Here is a 22,447-nt window from a genome sequence, read left to right as displayed (position 1 = left end):
AAGCGGAGCGTTCGGCGGGGCGTGCAGCGTGGCGTCGGGCTCACAAGCGACGTGAGCAGCGGGCACTAAGGGCCGTTCCTATACGTTTGTTTGCATACTTTGCATTTGTTTACCATGCACGCCGCACGCACCGCCCCGCTGCACGCCCAACTCCAGCGTCCACTCAGGCCTTACACTTAGGATACGAATAACAGCTTCGTTGAGAATGGAATTGCGATGAGTGCGAGACGAACGGCCTGCTTTTTAGGTTAAATCAAAGTGCATGTGCACTGAGATATTGTTTTGGGTCAGATCAGAGCACACATGCATCGCTGCAGAAGATATAAATCTTTGTAAAAGTCGTCATCAGATACGCCGGAACGACCGATGCGCTCAAAAATATCATGAATACGCACTCTAACACCTTGGTAATAGAGACGTGTTCAGATATTTGTGAACGTCTTGGCCGCTCCAATGTATCTGATGGCCACTGTACAAGAACCGAAAATGCAGTCGAGATTTTTCTTAAGTACCTCACGACTTAGCGGTATTTGAACTTCAAAAGTCTGCTCATAATATCATAACAAATATCAATCAAGAAACAGATTTCAAACCCCAAATAGCGCTCGAGTGCTATAAAATCCTTAATAATAAAACGGGTTATAAAACGGATAAAGTTGTCCTTTAAATTATTAATGTCCCAACTACAGAAATCCGATCAAACGTCGCTCGTAACTCCCCAAGTGTCTTCGACGACGTCGTAAAATCTCAGGTGCGTCCCTCCTTCCCCCCTCTTTCCTCAGGACGGCGCGGATCTAAGACTACATTCGACATTTTAAAAGTGGTTAAGATGATATCACCATCCCTGGTAATCAAAGCGAAAGCTAAAAATATTCCAAGGATCTACCAAGTTCTAATCAAATTGCGGGCATCCTTCTCTGTCATTCTAATTACGACTTTATTAGAGTAAAATAGAAAGATGCCCGCAATTTAACACATTCACTGCCAGACAAAAAACGGCGCACTACCCCAGAAACCGGTGGTCTATAGCTGCATACAAAACAACCCGCCCAGTGGGTTGTCCGGCATCTGAACAAAGTTCACGAGCGCCCACCAGGTGGGTTCCCGGCAGTGAATATGTTAACTTCGGTGTTCGCGGTATGCCCTCTTTCAGACTGCTATGACGCAGCGACCCGAAGTGGATCTTGGCCTCCGAAACCGCTATGCTTCTCTGTCGAAACCCGTTTCTGTCCAGTCGACGGCGCCCGCCGAGTTCTCTAAGGTCTTTTTGCAATTCGTCTCTCCAGCGGTACCTAGGGCGTCCAGACGGTCTTCGGCCATTTGGAACTCTACAATACGCCCTCCAGACTGCACGATGTTCACCCATCCGGACTACGTAGGCCTTCTAGTCTCGGATAATTACTGAGGTGTGTAGTTCATTGTTAGTAAACACCACTTCAATTTACAATTATAAATTTAGATTTAAGATGTCACGAAATTGGCTATATCGCGAGCCGCTATTAAAACACCTCGAACACGGTCTCAGCCGAGATATGTGGACGTATTTACGAGTACAATACACGTAGTTATTTTTACGGCGTCTAGTCATAAAACTGGGACATATCTTCGCGAAATATGCCCCTGGAACAGATCGCAGTCGCTAGATGGAGCTTGTTGAGCTAGCATTCATCAATAGGGCTCAAACTTTTAGTGGGGAAGACGTAAAAACCGGACAAGTGCGAGTCGGACTCGCCCACCGAGGGTTCCGTACTTTTTAGTACCTATTTGTTGTTATACCGGCAACAGAAATAACCGGACTAATCCCAACAAGGCCTAGTTTACCCTATGGGTTTGAAGGGCAGATGGAAGTCGCTTTCGTAAAAACTAGTGCCTACGCCAAATCTTGGGATTAGTTGTCAAGCGGACCCCATGAGCCGTGGCAAAATGCCGGCACAACGCGAGTAAGAAGAAGAAGATAGCTATCACGTTTCATGAGATCAAGCCTGGTGACAGACGGACAGACGGACGGACGGACAGCGGAGTTTTAATAATAGGGTCCCGTTACACTTGGCGTGGTTGTGGCCAATAAAACAAGTTTTTCGAAACTTGTTACCGTGAGGTACGATTATTAAATAAATTTGTGTTTTAGTTCATAGGTATATTATAATAATATTAAATATAATAAAACCCAAAAAATATGGTAGTGCCTTTAAACCTATATTTGTGCGCAAATAAATGTGCGCGGGAAAATATGTATGTGAGCCCTTAAGACACCAGAAGGGATTTTATAAATGGACTGTATTCAATAATTTACTGTAAATTAAATGATTAACTGTATTCAATTTAATTTTAAATAAAAAAGTACTTGTTTGACACCTAAATTTAAGGGATTAAGGAAATACCTGCGTACATACCTGGCACATATCTCGTTGTATAATACTTTAACTGGCCAGCACTTCGAAAAACTTTCCCCAAAACTACAGCGGTAGTATACACGCATATCACTTTCGCTCTGGTTCAACAGTTTTGGTAATTTCATTGTAAGTAATTTCACATGACATTTTTATTTCTTTCGACCAAGGGATGCGTTTAGGTCTGCATCGATTCAGGATAGACATAGACATGAAAAGTATAAACTGTTGAAATGTTATAATAGAAGGAAAAATAGAGGGAAAACGGTGAAGGGGAAGAAGGGGCAGGAACTGGCTCGACAACAATTCGAAACATCCAAAATATTATGTACTTACTGTTAAATTTCAAGTGGAAATATTGTTATTTAAAAAAGTTCATAAGTGGTAATTATTTACAAAATATTTACTTTGGGAATTAGTGACATTTGGTTATTACCTAACATTTAATAATATAAAATAATAATTCAGCCTATATACGTCCACTGTCGGGCACAGGCCTCCTCTCATGCGCGAGAGGGTTTGGGCTACAGTCCCCATGCTGGCTCAATGCAGGTTGGGGACTTCACATACACCTTTGAATTTCTTCGCGGATGTATGGAGGTTTCCTTCATCGAAAAGCTAGTTTTAAATATCAAATGACATTCCGTACATAAGTTCCGAAAAACTCGTTGGTACGAGCCAGGATTTTAAGTATTTGAACCCGCGACCTCTGGATTGAAAGACGGACGTCAGATCCACTCGGCCACCATGGCCTAACAATTAATAATGCATTATCTATAGGACTTCATCCACGGATCGGGGCCTTTACGCCATAACTCGCGATCACCCGATGAGAAAATCCTTTCAGAGAAAATGTCGGGCAGATTGTATTATACTCTGTGGCAGCTTTCACGAAATTTAGCCTTACCTTTGAGAAAATTTATGTTTTTGATAAGACGTGTAACTTATATCTATAAGAACAATACGTGTGGGCATTAAATTTAAAAAGGAAATAACCGGCCAAGAGCATGTCGGGCCACGCTCAGTGTAGGGTTCCGTAGTTACTCTTCCGTCACAATAAGCTAAACTGGAGCTTAAAGTATAGTAAATTGTTGACCAAGGGATGAAACGGTTTCACCCGAGTTAAACAAATAGGCAAATTTGCATAATCAGTACCTAATTAAAGTAAGTCTTTTTACTATGAAGGGAAAACTTTTTGCGATAACTCAAAAACAGCTAAACTGGTCATGTCCGCTATAGTTTTCATTTAATGTCTTTCTTAAGCTCTACTTCCACGATTTTTTTCATATTTTTTGGACCTATGGTTCAAAAGTTAGAGGGGGGGGGACACATTTTTTTTTGTCTTTCGGAGCGATTATCTCCGAATATATTCACTTTATCAAAAAATGTTTCTTGAAAACCCTTATTAGTTTTGAAAGACCTTTCCAACGATACCCCACACTCTAGGGTTGAAGCGAAAAAAAAAAATTCACCCCCACTTTACGTGTAGGGGAGGTGCCCTAAAAAAAATTAAATTTTTAGATTTTATTGTACGACTTTGTCGGCTTTATTGATTGATATATGCATGCCAAATTTCAGCTTTATAGCACTAACGACCACGGAGCAAAGCCTCGGACAGACAGACAGACAGACAGACGGACATGGCGAAACTATAAGGGTTCCGTGTCTACGACAACAAGTGACCGCGCGGGGCGCGGGCGCGCGGGGTACGGACCCCACCACACTCCATTAGCTCCAGCGGCCGCCACAACGCCGCACGCGTCTTACATACCTATTACTCGCGAATACCAATTTTGTATCAGTTTCGAATATTAAATCCATATTAAGTATACATCAAGATCTTTTACTTGCACCATAATCGCCTGCAAGTTTTTGGCGACCGTGATACGACGAGTTACCTCAACACACCTGCGCGTACGCGACTTAGCAACAAGGAAGGCAGAACGTTCGAGAAGCGCGAACAAAGAAACTGCAGCGCGTAACCTTTGGACTGCATGCCACGCGTGTCTCCACGGCGATCTACTTCCAGGGGAGTGCCCAATTCTTATCCTTTACCTCTTTACCTTACCTAGTTTTGATTTTTGTGCTTAGTGTACTTTATTCCAAAAGAAAATAAAATCGACATTTATTAATTTCTTAAAATTCCGGTAATCATCTTTCTTATCTTGTGTGCATTCTTCGCCTATGTTGCTACGCGCCCTTACATAATACAACATTAAAAATTACTCGGAAAAGTAAAACATTTTAAGCCTAAAAGCAATTTATCCGTTGGCCTGCTGGAGCTAATCAACCTTAATCTATAAGTCATAAAGTGCTAATTGCATTGCATCTTGAGTTTGCACTGCTTAAAATTATAATTTAACTTAAGTTGTTTACGTAAAATAATAAGTGCTTGTGCACCGAACACGCCTTTGTTCACGCTTTCTTTATACAAAGCATTCCTTAAACATTATTTCGCTTAGCTATTTCATAAAGGCAATTCCTTTAAGTAACTCTAAATTAGTAAAATTAATTTGTTACAAATTTTATAATTATTTTCTCACATTATTAAACATAGTGTTTATTCCTCAAAGGCCCAAACCATTAGATATCTTATATACTTGCATTATAGCTCATTTCGATTCGGGCCGACATTTCCAGGATAAATCTTTCGGACTGACTGCGCTCGCGTCGGCTGTGCCTAGCAACTCTCTGCAGTGCCGACCTACTTCGCGTCAGCTGTTCGAGCGAGACTTGACCTACTTTCGCGCGGCGTCTCCGCGCACCTGGAACTCCTGCCTGGTTTGATGCACAGTTTTCTTATCTTGTTTATTGATTGCCCTTCACTAGATCTCGTTTATTACCGTTTTTTTGTTGGGTCATTATTTATCCATTTCAACTTCAGTGTCTCGCGTAAGAAATATATTAATATAAATTTACATAATGTCTCCAACCGGAACCCCTCAAGGCGGTGTAGATATTGAAAATGAATTAAAGCTTAAAGATTTAATTAAACAACGCGGTTCAATTAGAGGTAGATTGACACATTTTGAACAATTTATTGAAGAGTTAAAAAGGATAAAAACTGACCAAATTTCCGAAGCGCAATTTAATGAATTGAATTTGCGAAGCGTAAAAATTGAAGCATTATTCTGTGATTTTGAAAATTGTCAAAGTCAAATAGAACTATTTCATCCTAACGTGGATGAACAAATTCAAGAAAGAGAGAAAACTGAAAGCCGATTTTACAGTGGTATTGCCTGTGCTCAAACATTATTAAAATTACGACCTATAAATAATGAGGATAAGCAAAGTTCGCACAGTAGTTGCTCGCGTCAGGATAATGTAAACGTAAAGTTACCAGTTATCAAATTACCGATATTTGATGGTAATTATTTTTTATGGCTGGAATTCCGCGATACGTTCGAGTCATTAATAAATAATAATGAAACTATCCCTGACATAAACAAATTCCATTATTTACGATCGTCCTTAGAAGGGAGCGCGGCACTTGTAATCAAGTCCATTGAATTTTCGTCACAAAATTACAAGGTTGCATGGGATTTGTTATGTCAGAGGTATAATAATAAGAAAATTCTTATAAATAACCACCTGAAGGCTCTCTTTAAAATAGAACCCTTAACCAGAGAATCTCATAAATCTTTAAGATACTTAATTGACCTTGTGACAAAAAACTTGAGAGCACTGACTACGCTTGGTCAGCCAGTTGACCAATGGGATACGCTGATTATATTTATGGTGTCCAGTAAACTGGACTCGACCACCAGTGGTAAGTGGGAGGAGCATAGAAATAATCTCTCCGATTTGCCACTCTTGGACGAATTTATCGAGTTTCTCCGCAATCGAGCGGACATTTTAGAAACTACATTAGCTAATAGACATGATAAAATCTTCTCTCATATTCATAAAGATAGTCAACCGAAAGGTGAACATAAGGGCCCATTCACGCTGAATGAACATAAAGGCTCATTTACACATAGTAAATTTTCAAAAAGTTTCCTCACGTCCAGTGGTTCTAAACCAGCAGGTTTCTCGTGTCCAATGTGTAGTCAGGGTCACAGAATCATAGACTGCGAATCATTCAAATCTTTACCGATCGAAAACAAGTGGAGCGAAGCCTTAAAGTTAAAACTTTGCACCAACTGTTTACGACGCGGACATGAAGCACGCAATTGTAAATTAGGAGAATGTAGATTATGTCATAAGAAGCATAATACATTACTACATAAAGAAAATAACGTAACTCAACCCTTGCCTGTGACGACACCCACGGTTGGATCATCAAATGACCTTGAAGTAGTCAACCAACCGCATAGGGCTTTATCAGTCCGTTCAGGTAGGCAGGTTATGCTTGGTACCGCTTTAGTTAAGGTATTCAATCCCAATACAAATGTAGATTATGTAGCTCGCGCTGTCCTTGATGCAGGCAGCCAATCTTGCTTTATTACTGAAGACCTAAAAAACAAACTTGGATTAGGGAATCCTGAACCCGATTCTTTAGACATATCGGGCATAAAAAATATTAAACTCTCAGTATCCGATCAATGCGACGTAAGTGTCAGTTCCCTGTCCAATCAGTTCCAAGTGACCTTAAACTGCTTAGTCATATCTGAAATTACAGATCAGCTGCCTAACTTGCCTGTAGACCTTACTCAACTAAACTTACCTAAAAATATTCAGCTCGCTGATCCTGAATTTCATCAAGTTTCTGATGTTGATATGTTGCTAGGTGCTGAAATATTTTACGAAATATTAGGTTCTGAGAAAATATCTCTGGGCACAAATATGCCCATTCTTGTAAATACAGAGTTCGGCTGGATCGTAGCAGGTCGTTTAAGTCCAACTTATTGCCCTAAGCCTAAAGCCCCACAGAAGATTAATTGCTTTTTTACAAAGGAAATCAGTGAAAAGTTAACCAGGTTCTGGAACCTTGAAGAACTTCCTGAAGCCAAAGCTCCCTTGTCAGCTGACGAGGAGTTTTGTGAAGAGCACTTTAAAGCTCACACTTACCGTTTACCAGACGGCAGGTTTACAGTTCAGATGCCACTGAAAGGGACACCTGAAATGTTACTAGGCGACTCTTACCGAGGAGCTGCCAAACGATTTTATACCTTAGAGAAAAAGTTAAATAACAATCCTAATTTGAAAAAACAATATAGTGATTTTATACATGAATATGAGTCTTTAGGTCATCTCACACGAATCGATAAGCCGAAATTCGGTTATTACCTAGCACATTTCTGCGTTTTAAGAGAAAATAGTGAAAGTACCAAATTAAGGGTAGTCTTTGATGGTAGCATGAAAAGCGCCTCTTTAAAGAGCCTAAACGACATACAATATGTAGGCCCTGTGGTGCAAGACGATCTTTTTAATATTTTGATCAGGTTCCGTCAACATAGATATGTTTTTACGGCAGATATAGAAAAATGTTATCGCCAAATCCTAATTCATGATTCGCAACGAAATTTACAGTTAATATTATGGCGCGAAAATGACACAAAGCCTTTGCAAGTGCTTCAATTAAATACTGTCTCCTACGGCACGGCCTCAGCACCGTTCTTAAGCACGCGGTGCCTTTTACAGCTCGCCTTAGAATGCCCGGATCCTTTAGTATCTGAAGTCATTAAAAGTGATTGCTATATGGATGATATCTTAACAGGTGCAGACAGTAAAGAAACTTTGTTTCACATACTCAACGGAGTAGTAGGCACACTTAATTCGGCATGCTTTCCAGTGCATAAATTCCGTAGCAACTGTCCTGAAATATTTAAGGATTCAGCAGTATCTGATAATCTAAACCTAAGTAAACAGTCCAGTGTGCTAGGTGTACAGTGGACACCAAATATTGACAATCTTACCTTTGCGATAGAACCAATTCCTAAAGATGAAATAGTTACAAAGAGAACCATCTTATCTAACACTTGTAAGATATTTGATCCTCTTGGGCTCCTAAGTGCTTGCACTATAACACTTAAAATCTTACTTCAAAGACTGTGGTCTATCAAGTTGACTTGGGATGAGGAGGTACCCGCGGACATTAAGAAAACGTGGCTAAAATTACATAACGACTTGCATGCTTTACTCTCAGTTTCTGTACCTAGACATGTACGATGCTCGTCTCCTGTCGCTTGTGCGATCCATTGTTTTGTAGACACGTCTAAAGACGCTTACGCGGCGTGCGTATACGTACGCACCACGGATAGTTCAAACGTCATAACTGTCAGATTGCTTTGCGCCAAAACACGAGTCTGTCCCCTTAAAGTTCAGACTATACCGAAACTTGAATTGGCAGCAGCCTTACTGGGCGCGCGACTCGTTTCCAAGGTCAGCGGAGCTCTCCGTTGCTCCATACAGGAAAAGGTTTTCTGGTCCGACTCAACTGTAGCACTTGGCTGGATAAAAACAAGCCCTAAAATACTTAAAACATTCGTGTGTAACAGAGTGAATGAGATTCGTGAGCTTACCTCTAGAGACTCGTGGCGTCATGTGCCTACTGATAAAAATCCCGCTGACCTGGCCTCGAGAGGAGTAGCTCCAAGTCTCCTTGTTGAGTCATCTTTGTGGTGGGAAGGTCCAGTTTTCCTGAAACATGACGAATCTCAATGGCCGCAAAACCCCACCACTGAGACGGTTTTACCTGAAATAAAAGTGTTACAATCAAAATCAAATATAAATCAAAACAATGAAACGAATAACTTGATTGACATAAAAAAGTATTCAAGTTTATTACGCTTAAAAAGAATAATTGCCTATGTACAAAGATTTATAAGTAATTGTAAAATCATAGAAAAACATAATCGATCAGTTGGACCCCTTAAAGAAAACGAACTTAGTTCAGCCTTAACTTACCTTATAAAAATAGCCCAGTCAGAATCATTTAAAAACGAACTTAAATTAATAAAAAACAATAAAAAACTTACCTCGTCCCATATGTTACAGCTGTGTCCGTTCCTTGATGACGTCGGCTTGCTGAGAGTAGGTGGTCGGCTCAATAATAGTGAATATAGCTATGATAAAAAACATCCAGTTTTACTACATGCTAAACATTACTTAACGAAATTGTTGATGCGTGCCGAGCATCTACGCTTACTGCATGCTGGCCCTCAGCTACTCCTGGCAAGCTTCAAGGACCAGTTTTGGCCCCTGGGAGGTAGAACGTTGGCACGAAGCATATATCACCGCTGCGTAATATGCACTCGTCTTAGAGCCGAAGCCATGAAGCCGCTAATGGGCCAACTACCAACTAGTCGAATCACTCCTAGCTATCCTTTTGCTATAACGGGAACAGATTTCTGTGGTCCATTTCCAATTTCAAGCAAAATAGGACGCGGAAATCGAATTAGCAAATGCTATATTTGTATATTTATTTGTTTTTGGACTAAGGCAGTCCATTTAGAAACCGTAAGTGACCTTAGTGCTAAAGCATTCATTTCCTGCCTTCGCAGATTCATTTCGCGTAGAGGAAGACCCAGTCAAATTTATTGCGATAACGGTACTAATTTTGTTGGTGCAAACAATGAACTGGGACGAGCATTACAGGCAGGCATGAGGTCCATATATAACTACACAGCCGAAGAGCGCATTCAGTTCATTTTTAATCCCCCTTATTCCCCCACTTTCGGCGGACTGTGGGAGGCCAACGTGAAATGCTTAAAATATCATTTAAAAAGAACAATAGGTAACTCTTGCTTAACGTTTCAGGAGTTAAGTACCCTTTGCACGGAAGTTGAAGCGGTCCTTAACTCCCGACCCCTTACCCCTCTTACATGTAACCCCAGCGACCTTTCTCCACTCTCTCCAGGGCACTTCCTCATCGGGCGTCCTTTGACTTCGCTGGCGTCCCCTCCTGCTGCATCCGGAAAGGGCATAAAGACGCGCTATCAGCTGCTCGAGTCGCTGCGTGACAGTTTTGCTAAGAGGTGGAAAAACGAGTACCTCTCAGAGCTACAAAAACGAACAAAATGGAGGCATCCCTACAGAGATCTTAAGGAAGGCGCTATGGTAGTGTTCAAAGAGGATAACCTACCTCCCATGAGATGGAAACTAGCACGAGTCCATCGACTATACTACGGCAAGGACGGAATCGCCAGGGTTGGCGATTTTAGAACCATTAGAGGGATCGAACGACGGGCACTGAACAAGGTGTGCCCCCTCCCTGATGACAATGATGAGATGTTGGAAGAAGCTTCAGCGCCAGCCAGTACTAACGACCCTTCAGCTTCCTCCAACGGCCCCCCAGCATGTCTACGACAACAAGTGACCGCGCGGGGCGCGGGCGCGCGGGGTACGGACCCCACCACACTCCATTAGCTCCAGCGGCCGCCACAACGCCGCACGCGTCTTACATACCTATTACTCGCGAATACCAATTTTGTATCAGTTTCGAATATTAAATCCATATTAAGTATACATCAAGATCTTTTACTTGCACCATAATCGCCTGCATTCCGTTTTATGCCATTTGGCTACGGAACCCTAAAAAGAAACCGGCCAATAGCATGTCGGGTCATGCTCAGAGTAGGGTTCCGTAGTTACTCTTCCGTCACAATAAGCTAAACTGGAGCTTAAAGTATAGTAGATTGTAAACCAAGGAATGAACTGTGAATGTACATCTTTTTACTATGAAGGAGAAACTTTTTGCGATAACTCAAAAACAGCTAAACTGATCATGTCCGCTATAGTTTTAATTTAATGTCTTTCTTAAGCTCTACTTCCACGATTTTTTTCATATTTTTTTGACCTATGTTTCAAAAGTTAGAAGGGGGGGGACACATTTTTAGGGTTCCGTAGTCAACTAGGAACCCTTATAGTTTCGCCATGTCCGTCTGTCTGTCTGTCTGTCTGTCTGTCCGAGGCTTTGCTCCGTGGTCGTTAGTGCTAGAAAGCTGAAATTTGGCATGGATGTATAAATCAATAAAGTCGACAAAGTCGTACAATAAAATCTAAAAACTTATTTTTTTTTAGGGTACCTCCCCTACACGTAAAGTGGGGGTGAAATTTTTTTTTCGCTTCAACCCTAGAGTGTGGGGTATCGTTGGAAAGGTCTTTCAAAATTAATAGGGGTTTTCGAAAAACATTTTTTGATAAAGTGAATATATTCGGAGATAATTGCTCCGAAAGAAAAACAAAATGTGTCCCCCCCCCCTCTAAACTTTGAACCATAGGTCCAAAAAATATGAAAAAAATCGTGGAAGTAGAGCTTAAGAAAGACATTAAATGAAAAGTATAGCGAACATGATCAGTTTAGCTGTTTTTGAGTTATCGCAAAAAGTTTTCCCTTCATAGTAAAAAGACTTACTTTAATTAGGTACTGATTATGCAAATTTGCCTATTTGTTTAACTCGGGTGAAAGGTACCATTTCATCCCTTGGTTAACAATTTACTATACTTTAAGCTCCAGTTTAGCTTATTGTGACGGAAGAGTAACTACGGAACCCTACACTGAGCGTGGCCCGACATGCTCTTGGCCAGTTTTTTTTGTAATTTCGGAGCGTTTATCTCCGAATATATTCACTTTATCAAAAAATGTTTGTTGAAGACCCCTATTAGTTTTGAAAGACCTTTCCAACGATATCCCACACCTGAGAACGTTTAACGTCGTAGGTAACTGCAAATCTTTTAATTTCTTAGTAAAATGACAATAAAAGGACACAGTTTTCGGAATAACCTCAATACACCTTACTTAATTCTGTACAAAGCACTTATAACGTCTCCTTGCAAGTGATACTTTCATCAAGTGCCCGAAATGCCTTAATGAGAGTAATAAATCAAGAGATGCATATTTTGGGCGCAAATTGAGCGTACTTGGGCAACAAGAGATGCTTTCTGACTTCAAAAATCTGTTATCGATCTGATATCCGCGGGAAAACCTTGGTTGAAGGCGGTGATGGCTGATAAGGTCAATTCAAACGTACACTGATATTAAAATGATATCAAAATAGTTTCATTTAGTTATAGTGCATTTCGCTCGTAGTTATATTGACGTGAATTAGACGCACAATAACTGACACCATTTTGATGTCTGTATACGTTCGAATTGGCCTGATTATGATGATATTTGTACTATTATATTATTCTATATACATTGCACTCTCACCGACAAACCATAAAAACCTGTTTCACAATGTCCAAGCAAAGTATTGGACAGCTTTATTTATTTATTCATTCAATTCAATGAATAAATGAATAAATAAATTGGACTACTAATTAACAAATATGTGTATGTATTAATATAAAGTAATATAAACATCTCTTGGTTTTCTTATGTCAACATTCTGTTGTATTCTGCTTCGGTTCTGTGTTGTTTTGTTGTTTTACGTGTCAATGGGTACATTCAAAATCAGTGTCGCAACACTACTGATGTGCTGCGACACATGCTGAGTTCTTGAACTGAAGAGTGCTTTCTGGAACCACCCGCAGCACTGTAACTTCTAATTTACCTAGATTTAAGTCTATTGTAATGTTGTTGTGTATGTGTGTTTCAAATAAAAGCATCATTCATTCATTCATTCATTCAAATAAAAAAATTCCTGCTAATTACACTTTATCTACCAGTTAAGCTTATTTGAAGATTGTGAAACGCCAACGATGACTTTATTCGTCAGATAAGTGGCAAGTAACTTATTCAGGACTAGGCCCTAAGTATAATTAAGATAAATATTAAAACAATATCAGATCAAGTTCCATTTTTTAAAGGTGGGATGCGTTTTCAGGGCTCATTATACGATATCGTCAGGGTAAATTGTAGTCGTTTAAAATGCGGGCTGGAGGGCAAGAAGGATCATCTGACACAGCTTGCGGGCGTAAGGTTCGTTTTTAGGGTTCCGTAGCCAAATGGCAAAAAACGGAACCCTAAGGCTAGGTTCACACGGCGTTAATTTTTCCCGTATACCGTATACGGGATTTTATCGAATACCGCAGTGACAGCAAAATTTGTATGGCTTCTTTCAAAATCGTTCACACGGCGTCTATGCGGGAAAGCCGTCTAGCCGTGTGAACGATTTTGAAAGAAGCCATTCGTCATGTCCGTCTGTCTGTCCGATTACGAGTATGTCACAGCCACTTTTTTCCGAAACTATAAGAGCTATACTGTTCAAACTTGGTAAGTAGATGTATTCTATGAACCGCATTAAGATTATTATACAAAAATAGAAAATAAACAATAAATTTTGGGGGTTCCCCATACTTAGAACTGAAACTCAAAAAATCTTTTTTCATTAAACCCATACGTGTGGGGGATAGGTCTTTAAAAATGATATTGAGGTTTTTAATATCATTTTTTTCTAAACTGAATAGTTTGCGCGAGAGACACTTCCAAAGTGGTAAAATGTGTGCCCCCCCCCGTAACTTCTAAAATAACAGAATGAAAAATCTAAACAAAATATATGATATACATTGCCATGCAAACTTCCACCGAAAATTGGTTTGAACGAGATCTAGTAAGTAGTTTTTTTAATACGTCATAAAATTAATAGTTTGCGCGAGAGACACAGACAGAAGTGAAAAATGAAGCTGAGCCATTATGATAAAGGAAAATTAGGTGTGGATGCTGTTTAAATTTATCACATGCGGACGGAAATTGTAGTAATTATCACGCTAAGTAAACACAAATTGCAACCCGCTGCGCTGAAATATTGGTCGCTACCCATCGAACTGGAGTGCAGCGGTCCGGAAGCTAACACGTAATTATTCAAACGAATACGAACGTCACAGTGAACCCTATTAGCTACGCAATAAGTAACAATTGTAACCACATAGTGAACTCTATTGCCTACGTAATAAGGGTGGTACAATAGAAGTAAATGAGTGGATAATGCGAGTGACGGGTGTGGCTAGTAGACGGGTAGAGTGGGACACTTTAGCTCGCTAAATACTGGCTTTATGTCAGCTAATTTCGCTGAGATAAAATTGATCACGTTATTTTTACGACCCGGTTCGAAGGACCAAAAATTAGAGTAGAATAGTGAAGTCTATACCGGGTGTTTCCTGTAACAGGCGCAATAAATTAAACTGTAGGCTGTGCTCTTCGAACTGACCGACATTTGTTCAGGAACTTTTAACAATAACTTATGTTTTGATTTTTATTACACAATTATTTTATTAATTGTTTCGTTTGTGTCTAGGAGTATATGGGCTGTGGACTCACCGGTGTTAAGAACCATGGTAAATTCTGCAAGCGCATGCGCCTCGGCGGGCGTGGCTAAGGCGCTCACTACGACATGGAACTCGTCTGCTAAGAGTGAGAATCCACTGGTAGTAAAAACTCTCCTAGCAAGATAGCCCATGAGCGAGCAACGGCACTGCGAGGGTAGCACGTATATTTGATATCATTCAATAACGGGGTTTGTTACACACAGTTATATATTCCTTCGCACTAATCTATGAACTTACTGGTACTAAGAACCGTCGTAATTCTGCAAGCGCGTACGCAACACGCGCATGCGCCTCGGCGGGCGTGGCGAAGGCGCTCACTTCGACGTGAAGCTCTTCTGCCAAGTGTGAGAACTTCGGGTCGCCTGACACACGCAGTTCTTCCTCCTAAATACAATGAAACAACGTTAGAAATTGATGACGAAAAGGTATTTTTTTCACATTATTTTATTGCGACCTAAAATGAATAATTCATATCTATTTACTTAGACGACTACCGATTCATAACGGTGGTGTCCGGCCAATCCTAAATAAATAAAAAATCGGCCAAGAGCATATCGGATCATGCTCAAAGTAGGGTTCCGTAGTTACTCTTCCGTCACAATAAGCTAAACTGGAGCTTAAAGTATAGTAGATTATTAACCAAGTAATGAACTGTGGATAGTACGTCTTTTTACTATGAAGGGGAAACTTTTTACGATAACTCAAAAACAGATAAACTGATCATGTCCGCTATAGTTTTCATTTAATGTCTTTCTTAAGCTCTACTTCCACGATTTTTTTCATATTTTTTGACCTATGGTTCAAAAGTTAGAGGGGGGGGACACATTTTTTTTTCTTTCGGAGCGATTATCTCCGAATATATTCACTTTATCAAAAAGTACGTGCAGGGGAGGTATCCTAAAAAAAATTTTTTGATTTTATTCTACGACTTTGTCGGCTTTATCGATTCATATATCCATGTCTTTATCGATTCATATATATAAATTTCAGCTTTCTAGCACTAACAACCACGGAGCAAAGCCTCGGACAGACAGACAGACAGACAGACGGATATGGCGAAACTATAAGGGTTCCTAGTTGACTACGGAACTCTAAGAAAAGACTTAGAACGTAAACGTTCGCAGTGCAATTGTCTTCCTTTGTGATTGCTGTAATCATTTTTTAGGGTTCCGTAGTCAACTAGGAACCCTTATAGATTAGCCATGTCCGTCTGTCTGTCTGTCTGTCTGTCTGTCTGTCCGAGGCTTTGCTCCGTGGTCGTTAGTGCTAGAAAGCTGAAATTCGGCATGGATATATAAATCAATAAATCCGACTAAGTCGTACAATAAAATATATTTTTTTTTTTTTTTGAGGGTACCTCCCCTACACGTAAAGTGGGGGTGAATTTTTTTTTTGCTTCAACCCTACAGTGTGGGATATCGTTGGAAAGGTCTTTCAAAACTAATACGGGTCTTCAACAAACATTTTTTGATAACGTGAATATATTCGGAGATAATCGCTCCGAAAGAGAAAAAAAATGTGTCCCCCCCTCTAACTTTTGAACCATAGGCCCAAAAAATATGAAAAAAATCGTGGAAGTAGAGCTTAAGAAAGACATTAAATAAAAACTATAGCGGACATGATCAGTTTAGCTGTTTTTGAGTTATCGCAAAAAGTTTCTCCCATAGTAAAAAGACTTACTTTAATTAGGTACTGATTATGCAAATTCGCCTATTTGTTTAACTCGCGTGAAAGGTACCGTTTCATCCCTTGGTTAACAATTTACTATACTTTAAGCTCCAGTTTAGCTTATTGTGACGGAAGAGTAACTACGGAACCCTACACTGAGCGTGGCCCAACATGCTCTTGGCCGGTTTTTTTGTATATGTAGCAATGTGTATTCAAAACTTTCATTTCATTGTTTTTATTAGGGTTCCGTAGCCAAATGGCAAAAAACGGAACCCTTATAGATTCTGTCTGTCCGATTATGTCACAGCCACTTTTTTCCGAAACTATAAGAGCTATACTGTTCAAACTTGGTAAGTAGATGTATTCTATGAACCGCATTAAGATGTTTACACAAAAATAGAAAAAAAAAAACAATAAATTTTGGGGGTTCCCCATACTTAGAACTGAAACTCAAAAAAATCTTTTTTCATCAAACCCATACGTGTGGGGTATCTATGGATAGGTCTTTAAAAATGATATTGAGGTTTCTAATATCATTTTTTTCTAAACTGAATAGTTTGCGCGAGAGACACTTCCAAAGTGGAAAAATGTGTCCCCCCCCCCCCCCGTAACTTCTAAAATAACAAAATGAAAAATCTAAAAAAAATATATGATATACATTGCCATGCAAACTTCCACCGAAAATTGGTTTGAACGAGATCTAGTAAGTAGTTTTTTTTTAATACGTCATAAATATAAAAAAAAAAAAAAATTTCATCAGACCCATACGTGTGGGGTATCTATGGATAGGTCTTCAAAAATGATATTTAGGTTTCTAATATCATTTTTTTCTAAACTGAATAGTTTGCGCGAGAGACACTTCCAAAGTGAAAAAAAGTGTGTCCCCCCCCCCGTAACTTCTAAAATAACAAAATGAAAAATCTAAAAAAATATATGATATACATTGCCATGCAAACTTCCACCGAAAATTGGTTTGAACGAGATCTAGTAAGTAGTTTTTTTTAATACGTCATAAAATTAAAAAAAAAAAAAATCATCAGACCCATACGTGTGGGGTATCTATGGATAGGTCTTCAAAAATGATATTTAGGTTTCTAATATCATTTTTTTCTAAACTGAATAGTTTGCGCGAGAGACACTTCCAAAGTGAAAAAAAAGTGTGTCCCCCCCCCTGTAACTTCTAAAATAACGGAATGAAAAATCTAAAAAAAATATATGATATACATTACCATGCAAACTTCCAACGAAAATTGGTTTGAACCAGATCTAGTAAGTAGTTTTTTTAATACGTCATAAATGGTACGGAACCCTTCATGGGCGAGTCCGACTCGCACTTGGCCGCTTTTTTGTAATTTATCGTTACTTCTGTTCTACTCATTTCCTGGAAGAGATCCCATACAGGGATAAGTTCGCCTCTGTTGTATTTAATTTACTCTGTAATTGTGTTTCTCGTGTTTTTATTTCTATGTACAATAAAGTATATACATACATACATTATTCATACATATATGAACATGAAATTGTTAATTTATAGGTAGTTGAAGTTTTCTGCTTGACTTTTTATATTCTACGTCGGTGACAAACAAGCATACGGCCCGCCTGATGGTAAGCAGTATCCGTAGCCTATGTACGCCTGCAACTCCAGAGGAGTTACATGCGCGTTGTCGACCCTAACCCCCTCCCGCCCCTCGTTGAGCTCTGGCAACCTTACTCACCGGCAGGAACACAACACTATGAGTAGGGTCTAGTGTTATTAGGCTGCGATTTTCTGTAAGGTGGAGGTACTTCCCCAGTTGGGCCCTGCTCTAGATCTGGAATGACATCCGCTGTGCTGTGCTCTATCACACAGAGCGAGATGGCATTCACAATACGCATACCTCTCTTGTGGACGTAGTTTATGGCTCCTTGATGGCCCAGCGTAGGCCAGTCCTAGGGACGCATTTATGCGTTAGAGGGAGCAAGTGATATTGCTATCTCATTTCACCGCATAGCTGCGTCCCTTGGACTGGCCTACGCTGGGCCATCGTGTAGAGGAGCCCTTAAAGACGTACCCGGGTCCAAAACTTTCATGTGTTTATATAATATTGTACATACCTTCTGTCGATCCTTCATGGATCCACGGCCGAGCACAGCCATCTTACAAAGTGTGTCCTCTTGTAACCTCTTCAGAGAGTTGCCTTTTGGGCCCAATAGCTTCCCAACGAAATTGAACTGCGAACAAAACGCATTATCATTATTACTATTTATTTAAACTTTATTGCACAAAATACAAAAAAATTATGTACGAATGCAACGACTAATATTGCTCGGAGTAGACGTCTTAGGTACTATACAGTCATAGAAAAACTGTCCCTACACGAAAGTTAAGAATAACACGATTTTAAGACTTACAGAAAACCACAGCCAAATAAAACTAGACCCTTCTCATAGTGTTGTGTGGTGAGTAAGGTTGCCAGAGCTCAACGAGGATGGGGACTGTTAGAGTTGCAAGCTAGGCTACTGCTTACCATCAGGCGGGCCGTATGGTTGTTTGTCACCGACGTAGTATATTAAAATAAAAAGAAACACGAACTTAGCCACCGCTCTCAAATTTTAAAACGACGTTTTGAAATAACATGAAATTACAGATGAACATTCAATCTACTGGTTTTCATTGTTGTAATAATTAATTTTAATAATAACTTCTACTCGCTCTATTTTTTGTATTAAAATGTAAGCTGGCGCCATCTACAAAAGTCTTTGAGAGTTGGCAACTCCATTTATTTGTCTCTAATTTAACGACTTCTACATAGTAGTCGTATTCGCGGGCAAAAACTAGTAAAACATATTTGCTATTTTCAAATATATTTTTCCACATAATACTACAAGAATCTTAAATAATCTTTGTGAATTGTGATAGGCTTTTAACATACAATAAATATTATATTACGTATAATTCCGATTATACGTAATATAATATTACGGAAAGGTTGACAGCTAGTTAGTCTATTCTATAGACCTTACACACTCGTTATAAATATTACATTAAAGTAATATTACAGAATTTTCTTTTCAGATCTTATAGACCGAAATTAACTGAATAAAGTAAGTATTTTATTGAAATACTAGAACCTACAGGAGGCCTATTCTAACACACAATATTATCAAATAGACTTCATTTTAAGAGGCCGTTATCGATTTTAGTCCCAAAAATGTCAAATTGTTAGATTTAGTCGATGAAATTGTACTCCTTCTGTCACATAATATCTAAATAAGAACTGGTGACCGAAGAGCTGGCGGCTTCCTCGCATAACGTATCAGTATTGCGATACAACGAGGAAATGCCGCCAGCATCCTTGGTACAATGCCTCAAGGGCCTATTTTAGATATAAGCTAGTTATAGTAATCATCTGTATATATCCATTATGTATATTGTTATTGTCAATAAATATTGATTTAATAAGAAGTATTGGTTTCTATTTGCACGTCTTCTCATCTTGCCTTTTGATAATGAGGTCGCAAGCGTGCGTCCCCGGTAAATTTCTGCGAAAAGTTGGTTGGCAAGTGAAATTCGGCAATACAAGTTTCGGCGAAAAGGCATAGAACCGATGGGTCACTGCACCGCACCGCGCACCGTCGCGGTGCGTGTCTGTGATCCCGTACTTACCGTCACTGTTTTTAAGCAGAGGTGTGGTTGCACGAGTGATCTGTCGATACCCCCCGTCAGGGGGGTATGAGGGGCCGCTACCGCCTTTCGGCTGCGGCGGCTGTCGCGGGTCGCTTCCCCACCGACTGGTGGGGTGGTCAGTTGGCGTTTTGGGGACGGTGTGTGTCGCTGGTGTAGGCCAGCTCTTCGCTACCGATCGTTATCCAACCCCACGGCCCCTAACCTGGTGATACCGTTTGAGCGGGGCCAGGTTATGGAGCCGCGGAGAAGGCGACCGGCAGCTTAGCTGGCGTGGTGTGGTTGCACCTTAAGGCCGGGGTCGTTTTCACGCGGCGTCCCCCACGCAGCGGGCGAAAACGACCACTCCCGAGCATTCCCGAACATACCATTCAGACGCCGCGGGCGGCGGGCCGCTGTCGGCCGCGGGCGGCGGGTGAAAACGACCCCGGTCTAAGAGAAAGGAGGACGATCGATTCTCCATGAATATTGTACATTACTTTAGGAAAATATTTTTACAGAATTTTATGATCCTTATTATTTCACTGAAATGTGTTATATTTGTTTAATATCAAAAAGTCGCGCCATCTTACCGGGCATCGGCTAATCGCTTAAAACGATGCCGCCAAATCTTTGGCCTTTGATCTATTAGATGGCGCCATTTTTTGATATTTAACAAAGTTAACACATATCAGTGAAAGAATAAGAATCAAAGTAAATGGCGTTCTAAAAGTTTTAATAATGTGTTAAAAGATGGCAGTAAACGTACTCAGGCTACAAAATTTTCTTTGACAATCCACCTCTATTTTAAATTCTCTTTGTTCGTGATACAAACTGCCAAAACATAGGATATCAACATTTGTGCTGCCAAAGGGCACGCCATTAAATGAATAAGTTAATTCTAATTTCCAAAAGTTACGGGATCTATATGAGAACTTGGACAAAGTCAAACAAACCCGGACCCGAACCGCGGGCCACTTTCAACTCAAACAAGCAGATTATTTACCCGGATAGTTGGGGTATGTGTTTGACGACCGGTCTGGCCTAGTGGGTAGTGACCTTGCCTACGAAGCCGATGGTCCCGGGTTCAAATCCTGGTAAGGGCATTTATTCGTGTGATGAGCATGGATATTTGTTCCTGAGTCATGGGTGTTTTCTATGTATTTAAGTATTTATAAATATTTATATATTATATATATCGTTGTCTAAGTACCCTCAACACAAGCCTTATTGAGCTTACTGTGGGACTTAGTCAATTTGTGTAATAATGTCCTATAATATTTATTTATTTATTATTTATTTATGTGTGCGTGTGCCCAACACGCGTAACAACACATACTGGCTTTGGTTACGTCTAAACGCTTTTGTTTAATCTGTAAGTTAATTTGTGAAATAGTATTTAGCGGCCTCCGCTGCCCAGTCAGTGAGCAGGAGGTCAAAGGTTCGAATCCTGGTAAGGGCATTTATTTGTGTGTTCATCACAAATATTTGTTCCTGAGTTCAACTTTTTCAACATTTATTCAGCAAATAGGCCACAAGGGCACTTTTACACGTCAACATGGAATTTACATACAAACAAAAATAAACACATCAACAATTAAGTATAAAATACAATTACAAAAATATAATTAAAATAATAATAATAAAAAAAACATACCAAAAAAAAAAAACTAAAATTATTTAGAAGTGTAAATATCTCTAAATGTCAGAACTAAATCACTTTTATCAAATTATCCTTAGAGATGTATAGAGTCTCTAAGAGTCAAAATTCCGTCATAGTAATGAATGTTATCTATGTATCTAAGTATGTATTTATCTATACAAGTATATATATCATCGACTAATACCCATAGTACAGTCACCAGCAATAATATGTCACACAACGAAGGCCGCAAAAATATCTGACACGATCTTAAAATTTGTTCAGCCATAAGAGCGTGTCACATATTTTTGTGGCCTTCGAAGAGTAACATATTTGAAAGTTCGTTTGGGGTTGGGGCAAGATTGACCTGGATAAGATTGTCCCCGATATTTATTTATCTTTTTTCACTTTTCACATGGAAGTTTTTGTTAAAATAACCTGGGAATTGCTTTAAATCTCTCCCGGTATATAAACTTGTTACCTATTACTGTGTACGTATATTGGACTATTAGGATTAGACTTAGTATTTAATTTTGCAACATTTTCTTTTCGCGCTGCACCTACCTTAGCAAATTTCTGTTTGGCCCAGTGGTTGACTGGTAGAGAATGCCTCAAGGCATTAAGTCCGCCTATTGTACGTTATACTTGTATTTGTGCAATAAAGTTTAAAATAATTGATAAAATAAATAAACTTTCTTTGATCCTTAGTTTCCGAAAACGTTTCCATCTTTTCAAGCTTAACTTAGACAAGACAAACTAACCCGAAACGCGGGCCACTTTCAACTCAAACACTGGAGTATTTACCGACGGCACGAGCACCGAGTAGACTTGGCTTATATTATGTGTGTTCAGGATATGGCGAGGAAATGGAAAAACAACCCATACAATGCATAAAGAAGCGAAAGAGGTATGTCAGGATCGTAGCAAGTGGAAATCCGTGGTCTCTACCTA

The 22,447-nt window shown here is 39.7% G+C and overlaps 1 protein-coding gene across 4 annotated transcripts in view; it reads right to left on the bottom strand.

The window, feature by feature from the left end:
• LOC133530268 (KH domain-containing, RNA-binding, signal transduction-associated protein 3-like) overlaps nt 1-22,447 on the bottom strand; it is a 404,777-nt gene that overhangs the window by 28,485 nt on the left and 353,845 nt on the right. For all 4 annotated transcript variants that reach the window (XM_061868145.1, XM_061868143.1, XM_061868146.1 and 1 more), the window contains exons 4-5: nt 18,306-18,422; nt 14,781-14,927 (exon numbers count right to left, since the gene is read on the bottom strand). In XM_061868145.1, coding sequence (XP_061724129.1) covers nt 14,781-14,927; nt 18,306-18,422 — 264 coding nt within the window. The remainder of the gene's footprint in view (nt 1-14,780; nt 14,928-18,305; nt 18,423-22,447) is intronic.

Source organism: Cydia pomonella, chromosome 22, assembly GCF_033807575.1.
Source record: "Cydia pomonella isolate Wapato2018A chromosome 22, ilCydPomo1, whole genome shotgun sequence".
NCBI classification, from domain to species: Eukaryota; Metazoa; Arthropoda; class Insecta; order Lepidoptera; family Tortricidae; genus Cydia; species Cydia pomonella.
The sequence above is the reverse complement of the archived record's forward strand: the minus strand, read 5'-3'. Positions and strand labels throughout refer to the sequence as shown.